The sequence below is a fragment of the Typopeltis vanoorti genome, chromosome 2, assembly GCF_054136105.1.
Source record: "Typopeltis vanoorti isolate ZY-2024b chromosome 2, IOZ_Tvanoo_1.0, whole genome shotgun sequence".
Classification (NCBI taxonomy): Eukaryota; Metazoa; Arthropoda; class Arachnida; order Uropygi; family Thelyphonidae; genus Typopeltis; species Typopeltis vanoorti.
The window spans coordinates 142,366,866-142,386,795 of record NC_143550.1 but is presented as its reverse complement, the minus strand read 5'-3'; the positions used below and the strand labels follow the sequence as shown (position 1 = coordinate 142,386,795).

General features: G+C 37.6%; 1 protein-coding gene across 1 annotated transcript in view; it reads left to right on the top strand.

Annotated features, from left to right (window-relative positions):
* Nucleotides 1-19,930, top strand: part of LOC150109481 (von Willebrand factor D and EGF domain-containing protein-like) — a 419,421-nt gene that overhangs the window by 322,154 nt on the left and 77,337 nt on the right. The window contains exon 26 of the mRNA XM_090402470.1: nt 16,323-16,418. Coding sequence (XP_090258596.1) covers nt 16,323-16,418 — 96 coding nt within the window. The remainder of the gene's footprint in view (nt 1-16,322; nt 16,419-19,930) is intronic.

Here is a 19,930-nt window from a genome sequence, read left to right as displayed (position 1 = left end):
GACAAGATACATCCAGGTTTCTGGCGAAAATCAAATCAATACAAATGTTACTTAGTGTGGTCACCATGGTCTGAACATAAGTGAGATTAAACTCGCGTTCCATAAAGTCCTGCAGTGATCAGTTTTGTGACACATCGACATTGAAGTCACTGGTGATAGGTCTGACTTGATACTGGAGATTATTTTCTTTATGCTTTTTGAGTATTGCAGCGGGGATCGATAGATACAACATTCTATTCCTGACAATGATGCTTTCGGATGAATGTACACAGTTCTGAGGACAAATTTAGATACACCGTTTATCGTTATGTCGTCCAGTCATATATCTCCCATTGATGGTTCTTCAACTCTAAGCTTACGACTGACATGAATGGTAACGATACATTGACAATCGGTGAAGCTGTTGAGGTTCCTGTATATGGTGACTCCACTGGGCATTTGGACGATGATGATGGTTGATTGCATTGCCTTTCTATGGCTGTATTCTTACATGCTTTAAGTTCGAAACCAGATACTCACAGGTGTGGCATCATCCATCCAGGTTTGACTGATGATCAAATAGTCAGATATGTTCGTAATGGACTCAATTTCGATATCTTTAGTGTGCTCCGGCAAACTCTGTGCGTTGATCACCGACACAAGTCAGACTCCCTGCCATGAGTTTTTGCCATTGTCATGATCATCATCTACGTTTAATATCTGGACTTCCTCTGTGATCGCAGCAGTCGACCACAGAAACTGTCAACTTGCTTAAACCAGAGCATCAGCAAGTGGTGTTTCTTCATTCTCTCATATTCATCGCGTATCTCCCTGACAGTTGAATTTTCGGTAATCATGATGAAATTTATAATCTCTCTCGTTAGTCAAATACAGCCTGTCGATAGAAGTGACTCTGCTCAGTGCAACGTACACCAGTTGGTTTTGTTGAAACTTGTCGTACTGAAAGATGACTCATCAAAAGTGCCTCCTTACTCTTCTATTGTCACCGATCTTCCGAAATTCACATCCATTTCGTTCAATCCATCTTCCGAAGCGGTGGTATAGTCGCTTACGTCATTTACATTCATGGGTTCATGTGCCGCTGCCACCGAAGTGCTGGTGCCATCAGCATCACACTGCGCCGCTTCCAATTTCTTTTGCTTCCAATACTTCCTTATTCGTTCCGATCTAGACATTGGGATATTATTGGAAAGCTGACGAGCTGCTCTTTCCCGTCGTATGCATTCGAGATGTTTCTGGCTGTCTTTCCGGCGAGTATTGGTAGACATTGTGAAATTTCTAAAATTTTTTAACTTCAATCCACATTTTCTTCCCCAACACTGTATTGAAATTTAAGAATCATATGTTAAATCGATAGATCTCAACGAGAGCTGTTGATTGACACTAAAACAAGCATCGTACCATGACAGAGTGCGAAGTTATACTGAGTGGAAGTTTCCGAGGTGCAGTGGATTGTACACAAAATGGCAGAGCCTCCACTGCCACCCACGGGGCATGGCGTGCTATCTGAAGGTCACCAACGAATCTTTATTTGCTCAGCTATCGAATGATATAAGTTTGGTTTTAGCTACCTTTAATACTTTAGAAATTATTAAGCCAAACCTTATTGAATGATTTCGTTACACTAAACTTTTTGTCCTGTACCCCCTAGTACCATTCTGAATTTTATTATTATTATTATTATTATTTTGGGGAACTCCAAGGAGTCGGCAGACTCATCGAGGGAGGCCCTAACATCATGTCAAGAACAACCATTCGACATTCACACAGTATCTATCATACCTCGCCTTGAACTCATTCACAGTCATAGCACCCACAACTGACTCTGGCAGCTTATTCCACTCATTCACCACTCTCCAAGTAAAAAACCTAGCTCTAACACCCTTGCTAACTACATTCTTGCCCAGCTTTCATGTATGGCCCCTAGTCCTCCCACCACCAGTCCTATTCTCAAAAATATCTTCTGAATTAATCTTATAGAAACCCTTCAGTAATTTGAATGTCTTAATCATATCACCCCTTTTCCACCTATCAACCAATTTTTGCAACCCACAAATCTTCAACCTGTTCTCATAAGATTCATTCCATAGATCTACTATGATCTTGTCACTTGTCTCTGGATCCTCTCCACCTCCTCCCCATCAAGAAGAAACCCTGGTGCCTATATCTCGGCACAATAGTCTAGTGGGGTCTTATCAAGGCTCGATACAGAGGAACAATAACTTATTTATCTGTGCTTGTTAAAGTATTTTTCAGCAACCACGTGATCTGATGAGCTGATTTAGCCACTTTTGCTATGTGTGCTCCCTAAACTTCAACTTCCTATCCACCAACACTCCCAAATCCCTGGCCTCATCAATCTCCTGGAGTACGGTTCCACCAATGTGATATGCTGCTGCTAATCTTTTCACCCCAAAATGCATAACCTTACACTTTGACACATTAAATCGACATCCATTTTCCTTAGCCCAGTCCTCCAAACTATCCAAATCATCTTGCAAAATTTTGACATCCTGTGCACTCACTATTGCTCTACCCAACTTTGCATCATCAGCAAACAAGTCAACACTTCCTCTCAGATCCTTTCCTATATCGTTAATGAACAAATTGAAAAGTAGTGGTCCAAGAACAGAATCCTGCGGCACACCACTAGTAACAAGTCGTCTTTTGGACTCTACTCCTGAATAAACCACTCTCTGATATCTCTCCATCAACCACCCTCCTTTCCATCCCCATATACTGCAGTTTACTGATTAGAATTCCATGTGGTATCCTGTCAAAGGCCTTAGCAAGGTCCAGTAGAATCACTGTAAACCCATTACCCTTATCCAGTTCAGCCGTCACTGTTAGTTACTAAGCAAGTTACTGAGGCATGATCTACCCTTCACAAAACCATGTTGTCCCCCATACAGTATCCCATTTTCATCTATCCAATCCTGTATTTTTCTCTTGACTAATTTCTTCAAGACCTTGACAATGATTCCTGATATGCTAATCGGTTGGTAATTTATAACAGCAGTCTTGGAACCTCCTTTATGCATTGGAACTATTTTCCCCTCTTTCCACCCCCTCGGGACTAACTCAGACCTGAGACTCAAATCAAACAAAATGGTCAAGGGACACTGACAATTCTTTAGCTGCTTCACGTACGACACGAGCTGGTATACCATCCAATCCCACAGATGTATTGACATTGAGGTTTTGTAATAGACTACTCACCTCCACTTCATTCACCACAATTCCCGTATAATCTATTGGTTCATTCATTCCTGCAGTGTCACCACCTGGATGATATATTCTTGCAAAGTGCTCGCTCAGTAATTCAACTATATTAACTGATTCAGTTACCTCCCTCCCATCGGCATTCTTTAAAATCATTCTGCCATATACATTTTTTCTTTTACTTGCAACATATCAAAAAAACTGTTTGGGATTCTCTTTAGCCTGCATGGCTAATGTTCTTTCATAATCCGTTTTTGCTTTTCTTACCACACTCGTTACCCTTCTGGGCTGCGCTTTATACCATTCATGTGCCTGCCGGTCACCTTTCTCCTTAAATTCCCTCCATAGTTGCTTCTTTTTTTGCAGCTCAAGCCTTAATGGTGTTATTCATCCATTTAACCCCTACTTGATTTATTATTCAGACTCTAGGTATACAGTCATCCATTGCCTCATGCAAACACTTCCTAACCACCTCCCATGCACTATCAACATCTAGCCCTTGCAGTTTTACATGCCATGGCACTGAACCAACCAAACTCCTAAGCTTGTCATACTTACCTCCCTACGATCACTCTCACCAATTGGTGGCAACGTGGTCATATTCGTTACAGCCAAATTCTTAGATGCAATTACTAGGTCAAGCACTCTCCGACCCCTAGTATTTTCCATTAGATGCTGTCACAGATAGTTATCCTTTAATAATCGCATAAAATCCAATTCCTTCCTCCCATGTGTCCTCTCCTCCTTCCAATCAATGTTACTATAGTTGAAATCACCCATAATAATTACCCTCCTTCCACTCATTTCTTCTATTTGCTTATGCATACTATCTCCAGCATCTATTCCATCACCTAGTCTATAGCAGCACCCAACTGTATATTTTGTTCTGCTAGTTTCAGTCCCACACCAAATTGCCTCAAATGTGCTCTTTTCTCTATCCTGCAGTTCCACTTCTAATCTTCTTACCTGCAGCTCATCAGCTACCATCAATAACACGCCTCTCCCCCATTTTATTCTCCCTGTCCTCTTGAACACCATACCCCTCACATTCAATCCCACTAGTTATATCATCTTCTGTCAGCCATGTTTCACTAATGCCAATAACCTGTGGCCTGGAAGTGCCAACCAAGGCCAAAAATTCTTCCTTTTGTTCCTAATACTTCTGGCATTAGTATACATGAATTGCAGAAGCCCATTTGTCCCATCCTATTTTGATGCCTTATATTACCTATCCCATTCTGATTCGTAGTCTTTTGTACTCGCTTGGGCATATTACACACATTCATACACTCAACTGTCTCCCTAAAGTCTGCATATCTACTCCCCCCCCCTTAATAACTCTAGTTTCCCTGATTCTGCACATCCACTTCCACTACATTCAACACCTTTTCAAGTCTCCGTACACCTAATCCATTCAAATGTAAACCATCCATCTTATATAAATCCTTTCGCCCATCGAACTCACTCCACACATCCACAAATTCCACACCACTCGTCCTGCATAATTCACGCATAAAGTCATTTGCAATTATGGCCCACCTTCTATACTCTTCGCTGTCATACCACGGCAACAGACTCACCATCCTAACTCTCTCACTCTTCTCTTTTGCTACCTCAAGCAATTCCTTCACATCCTCACTCATAGCCATTTTGTCTCCTTTCAAATCATTTGTACCTGCTACCACTATCAATTCTTTCACCCACTGCTTTTGCATTCTAATTGACTCGCTTACACCCTTAACGTTCGCACCAGGTTGGTACGATTTTGTTAAACTCTCACCTAACACACCTCTTACTAAGGAATCTCCATACAACAGTTGCTCTTTCATTTTGTTTACACTCACTATAATACTCTTATTTTTTTTCATACTTTGGCCGTTTATTAGTCGCTACGCTCGGTAAACATTTTTGCCAACGCTCCAGCTGCCGATTTGCCCTGTGTATTGCTCCGCATAACCGAGCGATCTCACTCATTGCATCAGTCTCATCATGTTTATTCTCCGATAATTCATTCATTCATTCATTCTGTATGTTTACCTTCATTCTCACTTTCAACGCCACTCTTACAGCTATCTGGTACTAACCTTGTAAATATCACTATTTTCTAGATTCTCACTTTCAACAACAATATCACTCTCACGACCTGAAACACTCTTTAAATCCTCACATTCTTTACACTTTCTGCACATATTCACTCCGCTTTCGTTGTTTAACCAGACTCCAACAGCTCTCTTCAATGCATACATTTTGCAAACGGTACACTGAATCAAAACCTTTAAATTAAAATTTTTAGACAAAGATGGTGACCTGGACGCCATTTTTGTTGTATTCCTCTTTATGGGGGCCATGTGCACGATAATCGTATCTATCCATTTACTATTTAAAATACTCGGAAAACACCCAAAAATCACCCAGACACGCTAAAATACGAAATGTGAATAATACTATGTAAATACTATGCAAATTCACCAATTATTACTTAAAATGATACTTATCTGTTCGGGAGCTCTCCACAAACACTACACACCATGTAGCCCACAATTTAAAGATGTATTCACGTCAAAAAGAATATATCAAACTTTTAGAAGAAAATCTCAATTACAATCAAACAGAAAATATAGAAAAGTTATGGGAAAAAGGAAAAGAAAGTATTTTAAAATCAGCAACTGAAGCCCTTGGTCATCTTGTTAGGACTAATAATGAGTGAATGATTTGGTTGGGAACAAGAAGAATATATGGATGACTGTGATTGAGGCATTTGAATATGAGGAATAAGTGAGAAAAAGAGTGTTGGTTGTGATAGTGGGTTTAACTGCAAACTTCCTCTCCTACCACATTGTGAATGACTGTCAGGAGATAGTTGTTTGGGAAAGTAAATGATAACAGTGTGGTAAGAGAGGTAGTCGGTGTTTCCCACGTATGATAGTAATGTGTTGAGATGGTGAATGAAGATCGCGAATAGTATGCTATGTGAGAAGAAAGGAGTACATTTTGTGAAAATGTGGAATGATGAGGGATGAACAGAATTGTATAAGAGGAACAAACTTCATTTATTTAATGATTTTATTGGGTTAGCTAGAAATCTATTGCCAAAAAAAAAATGTAAAGATTGCAATATATAGATGATCTGACAAAATGAGGTAATATATGGAAGTGCAGGAAAGTAAAGTAGGAGAGTTTGTGAATGGAGAGGTAGTGAGTAGTATGATTGAAGGGAATAAGAAGGCAGAAATACAGGATAGACAGGGGAATGGGAGTTGTCGGAATGGATAGAGAGACATTGGATGAGAAGTGTGGATGCTGGACTCAGAGGTGAGTGTGTGTGGGTAGACAGGAAAGTACTGAGATGATCTCAGGCCCCGGATTATATGATTGGTGGTAATGATCATTATCATTATTATGTGACATTTCCAAGGAGTCCAAAGACTTATCGAGGGAGAGCACCTACTCTACAACTCTCCGTCTCCACCACTCATCCACCATATACAGTGAACTGCCTCAACTACACCAACACATCTACTGTCCATCACCACCACTAGTATTTTCACAGACAATCACAAACATTCATGCCCATGGCAGGATTCAAACCCACAGCCTTTTGGCTGGAGAGCAGATATGCTAACCACTTGGCAAACCAGGAGTCACATCCAAGAAGTGGTGTCATTGGGACTTGTTATGGAACTGGAAATGAGCTGTTATGTTTATATGCAAATGCTAGAAGTATTTGAATAAGGGGAACAACATTGTTGTATTGATTGAAGTCATTCATCCGAAAATCAGTGAGACATAGATGGATGAGGATAGCATCCTGACAGGAATAGTGGAAGGAAAAAAAAATCACATTTCCCATCCACAGAAACCATATGGTCACTCCTGTACTTCACTGGGTTTTGAAAGTGAAGCCTTCTGCTAGAAGGAGTGGTAGGATCACAGATGCCCTTTCCACACAGAGTTAGTAGGATTACAAACATCCATGCCCATGATGGGATTCAAACCCGCAGCATCTTGGCTGGAGAGCAGATATGCTAACCACTTGGCCAACCAGGCTGGTAGACAGGAATAGAAATGGAGGGATATGATGTTTTTCATGAAGACAAACAGGACAGAAAGGGAGAGGGAGTGCTGTTGTTGGTGGTGATGGCAGAAGAGTTATTTTCACAAGGTGAAAATGCAAGGGACAAATTGCAACAGTCATTTTGTGGCAGTATGGTGTGAAACAGAAGTAGACAGGATGAAATATTAAGTGGTGTTGCCATAACCCTAGTAATGTGAAGGGTGGTGAGAAGGAAATGTATATATGCAAATTAGGCTGCCATATAAGTAAATGATCATCATTATGGTGATTTTAGTTATGGTAATGTAGATTGGAATGAATTTCTTTTGTTGAGAGGCAACTACTTTAGGCAACACATGGTACATAAAGAGTCTTGGATTCATTTCATCAGAAGATATTATAAAAGGAGTGTCAAATCTTCCTCTAGTTGGTAAAAGTGATCACTTGAGTGGTGGCCAATCATATAAGGACTTCTGTGATAAAAGGATATTTGCAGAGCCTATTAATCTCGTGATTAAGACAAACTCAGGAGATGCCTTGCAAGCTATATCATGGAAGAGGAATGAGATGGAAAGGGGATCACTGCTGCTTTGGTCCTATTCTAGAACTATCTGGCAAAGGCATTGTCTGAATTATTATTATTATTATTATTAGACCCTCCATGGAGTCAACAGACTCATCGTTGGAGGTTCATTCACCTGACAACATATTTATCATATAGAATCTTAAAGTCCTTCACAATCCTTGCATTAACAACACATTCTGGTAATGCATTCCATTCACTGACAATTCTCCATATAAAAAATCTACTCCTCACACCCTTCTTCACCACACTTTAACATAACTTCCAGGAATGACCTCTGGTTCTTCCCCTCTCACCATCTACTCTTTTTATAATCCTCTCTGGATTAATCTGATAAAATCCTCTCATTAACTTAAACATCTCTATCATCTCTTCCTCCTATCCACCAAACTCTGCAATCCACATCTCTTCAACCTCTCTCCATAGCCAGCATTCCAAACTCCTGATATTGTGTTAGTCACTCGTCTCTGGACCCTCTCCAATGTCTCCACATCACATTGAAAACCAGGTAACCAGATCTGAGCACAACAGTCCAAGTGTGGTCTGACCAGTGCCTTATGCAGTGGCACAACTACTTCCTTATCCTTGCAAGTTAGAGTACTTCTTATCATAGCAGCACTACGATGTGCAACCTTTGCAACGCTAGCAATATGCCCTCTAAACTTCAGTCTGCTGTCAACCATTACTCCCAAATCTCTAATCTCATCCACTTCCTGCAGTATAGCACCATCAATATAGTACACAGCCTTATATTTCTGCACTCCAAAATGCAACACCTTCACTTATTGATATTAAAACTACAACCCATTCTTTTGTCCAAGTAAAAAGTCTATTTAAATCTTCCTGAAGGGATTCAGCATCAACAGTGATACTTATAATTCTTCCCAACTTTGCATCATCAGCAAATAACTGAAGATCCCCAGTCAGCCCACATGATATATCATTTACAAACAAGTTAAACAGCAGGGGGCCCAAGAATAGAACTCTGGGGCACACCACTGGTTACTCTTCTTTTTTGAGACACTGCTCCATCATACACAACCTGCTGGTATCATTCAGAGAGCCAATCTCTGATTCATCTAACCAATATACTTTCTATTCCCATTCTCTGCTGCTTGTACACCAACTTATCATATGGTAATCTATCAAACACTTTAGCAAAAGTCTAAGAATATCACTATATATGATTCTCCCTTATCTAACATACTTGTCACCTTGTCATAAAATACAAGTAAATTACTGAAACAGGACTTACCCTTTACAAATCCATGCTGACCTTCATAAAGAATGCCATGTCCATCGACCCAATGCTGTATTCTATTCCTTATCAATCTCTCCAACACCTTGACCACAGCATTATTATTATTATTACTATTAACGTCTGATCTTCATGGAGTCAAAGGACTCATCACGAGAGGTCCATACTCTCTCATCCAAAAATATCATCGAACTGTGCTTTAAACCCATTCACAGTTTCTGTACTCACCATACTTTCAAGTAATGCATTTAATTTACCAGTTGCTTTCCATGTGAAGAGCCTGCTTCTCATGCCCCTGATCACATCCTCCTTATACAGTTTCCAGGAGCCTATTGTTCTACCCTTCTCTCCCTCTACTTTATGAAAAATCTTCTCTGCGTTAATCTAATAACAAATCCTCACCAACTTATATGTCTCAATCATATCCTCTCCTTCCATTCACAAAACTCTGCAAGTTACATTTCCTCAATCTCTCCTCATATCTGACATTCCATAGCCCTGACACTGACTTAGTAAACCTTCTCTGTACACTCTCCAAAACATCTTCTCTTGAAAACTAGGTGACAAAATCTGTGCAAAGTAGTCCATATGTGGTTTGATCAAAGCCTTAGGCAAGGAACCATAACCTCTTTGCATCTGCATGTCAATGTCCTACTCATTATTGCCATAATCTGTTGGGATGTTCTTACAATTTTAGCAATGTGACCTATAAACTTCAAGTCTCTATCCACCATTGCTCCAGATCTCTCATCTTGTCCACCTCTTTCAAAATTTCCCTATTAATTATATACCCTGCATCCCAACCTTTCCTACCAAATTTCAAGACCTTGCACCTTGTAACATTGAACTGATGGCTCCACTCATTTCCCACTCACATAGTCTAAGATCCTCCTGCAAACCTGCAACATCTACTGTACTTCTCATAATTCTTCCCAACTTTGCATTGTCAGCTAACAGCTGCCTATCTCCAGTTATCTGTTCCAAAAATGTTCCCTACTGATACATATTTGACAGCTAATCAATTATCCAACTTACTAGTTTGTTGTCTAATCACATTTTCAATTTATCTTCTGGCTTGTGATGTGGCAGTCTATCAAAGGCCTTTTAAAAACCCGAGTACACCACTGTACCACTCTATATGTATCTTCTAAAGAAGATAAACAGGAGGTTAAATAAGGTCAGTGTGAAATGGAGATGAATGAAGAGGTGAGGAATGCAGTCTGGAAGAAGAAGAAGGCAGCATAAGATGAGCAGTAATAATCAGTTGCATGAGGAGTACAAAGAGTAAGCAAGAAACATGACTTGCTTGGTGAGGTAGCAAAAGTGCAGCACAAGTAACAGTTTTAGTTAATGATGTCAAAAAAATTCCAGGAAGTTCTTTTAATATGTGGCCAGTAGAAGAAAGAATGATTGTGGTAGAATGATATTGACTGGTGAAGATGGTAGAATGATAACCACTTCAGAGGATACAGTTGAGACATTAAATGAGCAATATATAAATGTAATTCATCCTTTTGAATGTGGCATATTACACAACATGGGTGCATTGTAGGCAGCACTGATGGTGAGTGAGTAGGAAATAAGTAAACTTAATGTTAATAAGTCTGTTGGGCTTCATGATATATATCAGCACATGTTTTGAGAGAATATTCCAGAAAATTAACAACCAGCCTTGCATTGGGAGTGATGACTGTTTAATTAAAATAAAATGGACACAACGTTTTCAGTTGTAATAAAAATTAGAATGAGTAGACACGTACCACGTTGTGGTTCTTCAAGAATTTACCGTTCATGTTTACAATAAGTTCTCAAACGTTTGACCTTAATCTGAAATACACAATGCTGCACATCTGCATATGACTTGTATATAGCTTTCGTCAATGCATTTAAAGAGTGATATGGTGGACTTTGTGTTTCCTAGTAGGGACCTCCCTCAATGAGTCTTGATAGACTTGTGTTTCTTAGAAAGGACCTCCCACAATGGCTCCATGGAGGCCTGAATAATAATACTAATAACGTGAGATTTATATTGGGCCAAATTCCAAAGAAGTGGAAAGATGACAAATCAACTTCATTACAGAGTAATAAGACTAAGTGTTAAATTAGAGACCAATCTGTTTGTCTGGAGTTGTGATTAAAGTATTAGAGAGGTTAATTAGATTCAAGATTCAGAATTTGGTTGGCAACAGCAGCACCCTCTCTCTCTCTCTCTCTTTCTCTCTCTCTCTCTCTCTCTGATGGACAGCATATTTGCTTAAGGAAGAATTTTTAGCAATTTATGTTTTAGCAATTTTCTTACTTGTTATAACCAGATGACAAGTGCATTGGATAGTAGAGATGCATACTCAATATACTGTATTTAGATTTTGTAAAGGCCTTTGATAGATTTCCAATGGATTGGAGTGGGGTGGATAGTATATAAGTGTGCTGAATTGCAGATTTGCTATCTGATGGGCATCAGCAATTGTGTATAGGAGGGAAGGGGAATCCCAGAAGATGAAAGTTGCTAGTAGTATGCCCCAAGTCTGTTTTGGGCTGTTGCTATTAAACTTGTATATTAATGATATTGTGAAAGGCTGGTATGGTGATATGCAGTTGTTTGCAGATGATGCCAAGTTGGTAGAACCTATGAGGAGTTGAACAGATGTGGTTTTGCAAAAGAATTTAAATATATTGTGTGAATAGTAGGCAAGTAAGTGAAGTTACCAGTTGAATGTTGTAAAGTGTATGGCTTTAAAATTCAGCAACCAAAGATGAAATGCAGAGTATATAATTGGTGGAAATATCTTAGAAGAGGTCAAAGAGATGAGGGATCTGTGGGTGGTGATGTACAAGGGCCTAAAATTTTAAGGACACATTACTAAAATTGTCAGGGCACAGAAGATTATGGCAGTGATGCATAAAAACTGACTTGTAGAATTAAGGATGTTATAGATCTTTTGTATAATGCTTTGATCAGGCCTTATATAGATTATTATGCACATTGATCACCCAGTTTTCAAAGTATGAAGAGATACCAGAAAGGATGCAGAAACAATGGACTATGGTAGTTTTTGGTCTCTGGAATGTTGAGTATAAGAGTAGATTGATGCAGTGCAATTTGCATAGTAGATGTCTACTGAAGGATTAGGAGGAGGGCGAGGATTTGATTGATACATACGAGCTGGTACGGTGTTATTATCAGATTAATGTGGATGAGGTATTTTATAGAATGGGAAGGACAAGAGGCTTGCTCTCTCTCTCTCTCTGGAAACTATATAAGAAGGATGTGACAAGTAGGTTTTTTTTTTACATAGAGAATGGTAGGTGATTGGAATGCATTGCCAGAGTGTGGTGAATATGGAGATAATGAATGCATTTAAGGCATGTGGCTTGATCAGCTGCGTGAGTGACAGAAGCTGCCATGATGAGTCTTTGAGCTCCACTGAGATCTGACGATGATAATAATAATAACAATAATAATAATAATAATTAATACCTAGAGAGATAATAATAATTAATACCTGAGAATGATCTTTACAATTCATAGTTCACCAAGGAATCAGCACGCAGTGTTAAAAGATATTAAACTAGGAATGCTGATAGTTAATAATAAATAACAAAGTAAAGTGTATTTTCAAACAGATTAGAATGAATGCAACAAAATTACTTCTAAACTAGTTGCTGTCCAACATTACCTGATAATACTAATCACTTCTATTTGGGACTGTTTATTGGATATTCACAGCCAGCTTTCATATGTATGTGCAGGCTATTCCTCTGGTTTACTTTGCTTTAATACAGTGCTGTGAGATAATGGCATTAAAAAGCCAGTGTGAACATGCTGCTTTATTTGAAAGGAATTCTCTCTCTCTCTACAACAAATATTTTGATTTTATTCTAGTAGTTTGAAAATTTCACAAGTTTGATTTAAGTTCTGGTCAAATGTTACATAGAATATCCCTGTTAATGTTAAATAGAATATCCCAGAATATCAAAATATCCCTGCCCATTACAGAAAATCATGACTCAAATGTACAAAAAAAAAATAAAAATAAATAAATCAGACAATAGACTTTGAAAAGAATATGGCTTATTTTATTCATTTCAGCATGACAGAACTAAATAAAACAAAATGAATCCTCTAATGCCTTTCATTTTTCAAGAGAGTAGGAGAACTCTCTTCAGCCCTAACTAACTATTGAAAATCAGTAAGTATTAAATTGCTTGAATCCCCCAGGCATTAAATTGCTGGGGGATTCAAGGCTATCTGATGAAAAGACATGCTGTTAGGCAGCTCCTGAAAGATTGGTGATTTTCTTAGATTTATTGGTATATTTTTAGTATATTATTGTAGTTTATAGTGTATTTATTGTACTACAGCATTTAATAACATAATTGTAGAAATATTATTAGTTTTTCCTACTCTTAAGAATGTCAATGAAAACTCGTCACAACAGGGCAATGTCTCTAAAGCTCAAGTTAAAGTTGTTACTACTGAGAAGAACATTTGTCCCAATGAGCAAAAGCATTGTTGCAGTGATGATGATAATTTATCTGAGAATAATCTGACACTGGAAATATCCTGATTAAATGAAATTATTAAAAGTCAACCAGAGATTAGAAAAAGTGGAAAAACATTTAACAAAACTTAGACAGAAAAAGAAAAAGGATCAGTACAAGAAGAGGCAGGAAAACACTGAACTTGGTAATCATAATATTAATAACAACAAGGTAAGTCAATTAAAATCTAAAAAAAAAAAAAAGAGATGATATGATATGGTGATTCAATCTTAAAATTTTGAGCTTGCCCAAGGAGTCACTACTTCTAATTTCCCTGGGGTCTAAAATTAAAGTATGACAAATGTAATAGAAGAACAGAAAAGAAAAGTAAAAGAGATGGTAGTTAGACTAATAATTTGAGTAACAGCAAATATAGTATTAGAGTGAATACGAAAGGTCTGTTGGAAGAAGCGAGAAAGAAATATGAGAGAGAGAGAGAGAGAGAGAGAGAGTAAAAATTGTAGGTTTGCTACCCAGATATGACAGTACTGAGTTAAGAAGGAGGGCAATGATAGCAAATGAATCCATGCACAGTCTGTATAAAAGAAATGTGTGCAAGTTTTTAGATTGTGGAATGTACTTGATGGCAGAAAAGACTTGTATAAGATGGATGGCCTGAACTTGAATTCATTTGGCATCAGACAAAATTACTTATTTGTATGAGACTTAATGCAGAGAGTCAGGGAAACTAGATCATCAAGGAAGGAAGGAATGGGGAAAATGTGTGTGAAAATTCAGCTATTGTATGCAAACATGATAGATATGAATGGGTCAGAACATGGTTATGTATCTTGTGAAAGCATGGAAAAATATGCTTTGGGTTCAGACCTTTTGAATGTGTCTATTGAGGGAAAAGAGAAAGTTCTACAACAAGACCTATTACATATCTAATTATAAGAATAGGCTAGGTGGTAATTTGTTATATCTACAGTATACACAAATTCCAGGAGCATTAAAAACCAAGGGGTTGAGTTTGTTGCTTTATTGAATACGATGTGGCATAAGATTTTTGGCATTAGTGAAACCTGGCTATCAGAATCAGATATGGTAACTGGGATTGAGTGTAATGGATATACTATTTCTAGGAAGGACAGAAGAGATGAGAGAGGAGGGGGGGGGGGGAGTACTACGAATAATATCAGATGACTTAAATCCAGTTAGGGTAGAAATGCGAGAAAACAACAATGGTAACAATGTCCCAGTTTGAGACTATTTGGTGTGAAGTGGAGACTAACAAAATGAAATATATGGTTGGATGTTGCTACAGACTTGGTGGCTCGATTGCAGGGAACAAAGAAATGCATCGCCAATTTAGAATTATGGGTACTAAACGAGTGATCATTGTAAGTGACTTTAATTCTCCAAACATTGACTGGGTATAAGAGAAATCTCATGATAAGAATGAAGAGGAATTTACTGAATTGTTGTGAGACAACTTTCTCAAGCAGCATGTGAAAGAAGGAACTTGGTCAAAGAGTGTTGGATTTGTTCATAGCGTGAGAAGAGGTCTATATTAAGAACATGATTATTTTACCACCAGTTAGTGACAGTGATCATGCTATGCTTTCTTGGGAAGTATCTAATTATATTGATGTTCCCAACAGAACAGGTTACATGCTGAACTAATTGATGTGTAATTGTTTGCCAATGATGTGAAAATATGTAGGGCAATCAGGGAAGCTACTGATATCTGACACTTGCAAAATGATTTGAATAGGCTGGAAGTTTGAGCAAACAAAAATGGCTATCAGTTTAATGCTAGTAAGTGTAAAGTTATGTACTTTGGCATGATGTTCCAGCAGCATATTATATTAGTGGTATTATGCTATAAGAAACTGATGAGGCTAGGGATCTTGGTGTAATTGTGGATAGGAATTTGAAGTTCAAAGGTCATATAGCAAAAGTTGCAAATACAACTCAGAGGATAATTGTGATGTTGAAGTGAACCTTAACATGTAAGGATAAGGAAGTCATTTTGCCTCTTTATAAGGCCTTAATAAGACTGCACCTGGATTATTGTGCACAAATTTGGTCTCTAGGTTCCAAGAGGATAAAGAACCTGGAAAGGGTGCAAAGAAGAGTTACAAAGATTATATGGGATTATGGGATTTAGATTATGAGAACAGATTGTATGTTAACCAGACTCTGGTTAACAGGAAAAAGAGGGGTGATATGACAGAGGTCTACAAATTTTTGAATGGGTGTTATAGGATATCATCCGATGAAATGTTTCCTTATATGGAAGGTGGGGAGAGAACATGAGGGTATCCATGGAAGTTAAGTTTGTTTGCAGTCAAGGAAGGGTTAAGAACAGTGTAGTGCAGTGAGTGAGTGAGTGAAATTGTTTGCCTTTAGGGTAATGAGTGCATCTAGTGTGAATGAATTCAAGAGAAGATATGACAGCTGATTTATAGCCTCTTTCAATGAGTCCTTGACTCCCTGGAGGTCTTAGATTAAAATAATAATAATAAATGAATTCATGGCTACTGATGATTTGAACACTGTTGCCTTTCATATTCTTAAATCCTAACTGCATATTATTGTCTTAAAAACTGCAATGTCTACTGTTAATGCTAATTATAATAGTTCTACTAAACTATTATAATTAATAAATCCATAAGAGTAAGACTTGCTAATGATTTATTTTTTTCATTTGTTTTCAGCTGTTTGCAATCCTCCTTGTTTAAATGGTGGAAAATGTATTGGCAAAAACATCTGTTCATGTCCCTATGGCTATGCTGGAAGGAGATGTGGAATAGGTTTGTTTTTAGATTGTTTACTAGATAGGTGTAACAGTTCATTAGACAAATGCATATTTTATGCTTATACAACATATTAACCATTTAAGATTATATTTATTCCAGAGATTCATCTGCCTGCTTTTAGTACTATAGAATTGCAATTTTTCCAGAATACATTAGATCATAGTCATTTAATGCTATTTATTCTAACCAATTATTGATCTCTCTGCAATAGATTTCCATTCTAACAAGTGTCCACAATGGTTAAAAAAAGGAAAAATCAATATGAATATTCATTCATATTGATAGAAATGGAAAAATCAATCTACTCCAGAGAATAACATTTTCATTTCCCGATATGTCCCTCAAAAGGTATGCAGAATACTATGATAGTATTACCCTCTTGAAGTTCCTAGTTGCAGTTGGAAGAATGACTAGATATTGCACCATTTGATTAGCAAACACTGGAGTTTAATTCTCAGTATGGCTTTATATATATATATATTTTTTTTTTTTTCAGTTGAATGTGAAGTATCTGATCTGATATGGAGATAATAACCTAAGTTTCTCCTGGAAACTCAGGTTTGGTCATTCTGCATATATTCTACATATATATTAACATTGTCGGCATGGTTGGCCGAGTGGTTAGGGTATCCACTCTCCAGCCAAAAAAGCTGTGGGTTCGAATCTCACTGTTGGCATGGATGTTTGTGATTGTCTGTGAAAATACTAATGGTGGTGGTCGGCAGTAGATGGCATTGGTATAGATGATGAAAGTTGGTGAATGTGGTGGAGACAGAGAGTCGTAGAGAGTAGGTGTCCTCCCTCGATGAGTCTTTGGACTCCCTGGTGGAGTAATGTAATAATAATAATAATAATAATAATAATATATGCAACTTGGTCAGAGAACACATGCACTTAGCAGACAAGAATACTATTAGTGGGTGGTGTATCATATGGTATGTATGCAGTGGTTTAGTGGTATGGTGTGCCTTCCACAATGAGTTCTTGGACTCCTTGAAGGTGTCACATAATAATTATAATGTTTGCATTATTGCTATCTTTCTATCAACAGTTGTCATCATCATCATCATTATCATCAAATTCCTGACATTTACCCTCAAGGGGTGTACAGGATATGATAGTACTACATGAAAAATGTACATCATTACTAACTTCCCATCTACAATTTTCCTCCAAATTAATCTGTTATCTGTCAATCTCCAACATTATCAGATCTTATAGTTCTATCATCTAAGGCACTTTTTACAGTATCAATCCACCTATATCTTGGTATTCCTCTGGGTATTTTTCCTGTCAACCTGGGTGAGAACACTTGTTTTGCTAATCTTTCTTCTTCCATTCTGTTTAAGTGACCATACCATCTGAGATTAGCTCTGCTAATACATTCTTTCCTAATATCCTCATTTTTAATATGATATTGCCATTGATGCCATCTGTTCATGCCTCTAATCTTTCTCAGGAATCGTATATGCAGTCTCTAGTCTTTGATCAAGTGTTTTACTTCTAACCTAGCTCTCAGATCCATAAGTTAAAACTGGTTTGAACACTGTCTTGTACACAGCTAATTTAGTGGTTTGACTAATTTCTCTCTTATTCCATATAAATTTATTCATTTCCTACCGTACCAGCTTTGTTGATCTTGTTGTCTATTTCCATATGTAATTTACCATCTTCACTAAAAATCGTGCCTAAGTAGCTGAAATGTTTTACTTGTTCTCTAGGTTCTCCATTCACAATGCAGTTGATATTTTCAATACTTCTGTCATCCAATTAATCTGTTATTCATTATATCTCTGTATTGTCAGATCTTACATTTTGGTCTTCTAGTGTACTACTAGACTGAAATCTAGGTGGCTAGATATCATCTATTCAGTCTGTGTTTCCACATTTCAGATGTCTGATAACTTTTATGCTTCCAGTTTTGAAATGTATTCATCAATGGATTCATCCTGGATATTTCTTAACACTTTTCCATCTGCTTATCTCATTTAATAATTTTTCAGAGTAATTATATTCCAGATTCCTGAATATCCTTATCTTCACTACCACCATGTTATGCATTTTTGGATAAACAGATTACAAGCTGTGTACCACATTGATGGTGTACTGCACGAAATAGATGAAGCTAGAGATTTAGTGGTAGTAGTAGACAGAGAGTTAAAGTTTAGGGGACATATTGCTAAGGTAGCCCATAAGATTACTTGGCTATTGAAGAACACCTTAACAAGTAGAGATAAGGAAGTTGTTATTCCCTTTAAACAAAGAAGACAAAAACAGCTTCTTGGCCTGGTTAGCTGAGTGGTTAGCATATCTGCTCTCCAGCCAAAAAGCTGTGGGTTCAAATCCCACTGTGGCATGGATGTTTGTGATTGTCTGTGTGGTTGCCAGTAGATGATGATGGTAGTTACACTTCACTGAAGTTGGTGGATTGAGCGATGGAAACAGACAGCTGTGGAGTAAATGCCCTCCCTTGATGAGTCTTTGGACTCCTTGCAGGTGTCACATAATAATAATAATGAGTATAGGATGTTATGTTAGGGCAATAATGATCAAGGAAAGGAAGGTGATAACATTCAACACCAAACATGAAGATAACTTCTTGATTGGAAGGTAGTTTCACATAGAGTTATTTAGGCAAACTTCAAAATGCAAAAATGGACAGTGCAACTTATTTGTGCCTATGGTCTCACAGAAGGATCTCCTAAGAAAGAAGTAGAAGAATTTTTCAAGTCACTAGACAGGCAGCTGACATTTAAAAAAAAAATGGAAAAAATAGTGCTTGTTAGAGATCTAAACAGCAGAGTAGTAAGTGAATCCCACAAGGCATATAGAAATGATTTGGGAAAATTTGGAGTAGAGGGGCAAGGCTAATTAATAATGGAAAGTATCTTCTGGATTTCTGCTCAGGATATGGATTAGTCATTACTAATACCATGTTTCAAATAAAGATGTACACAATTTCACATGGAGAGAAGACACAAGAAATAAGAAAAGCCTCATTGATTCTATTTTATTGATGGTGATATCTTCTTGCTGAGTTCAAGATACAAGAGTGTACAGAGGATTTGAAATTGGAAGGACCATCACTTAGTTTTAAGTAGGATAACAGCGAATATCACATTGAAATGAATGGCGTGTAAAAAAAGTTTTAAAAAGAATTAAAGTTCATCAGCTTTCTCAGGTGAACTCTAGACTCAACTAGACAAACATTATTCAATTAAAAATGAAATTTGAAAACAAGAACCAAACTTTGGGATCTCAGTAGCAAACTCTGAACAAAACATTGATTGATTCAGCTAGTGAGGGATTTGGTGAAGTCTCTTGCAAGAATAGAAAAAAATAACATCATGGACACAAGAAGCTAAAAACGCAGTCCTTCCCAATGTAGTCTCTACCACATTGGAAGAATGTAGAAGATGAATATCAGGAAGGTAGCAAAATTTTCTGGAGGCTATTGTAAAAGCTTAGAAATGGAGGAAAGCACTTTATAAAAGGGATCAAAGATA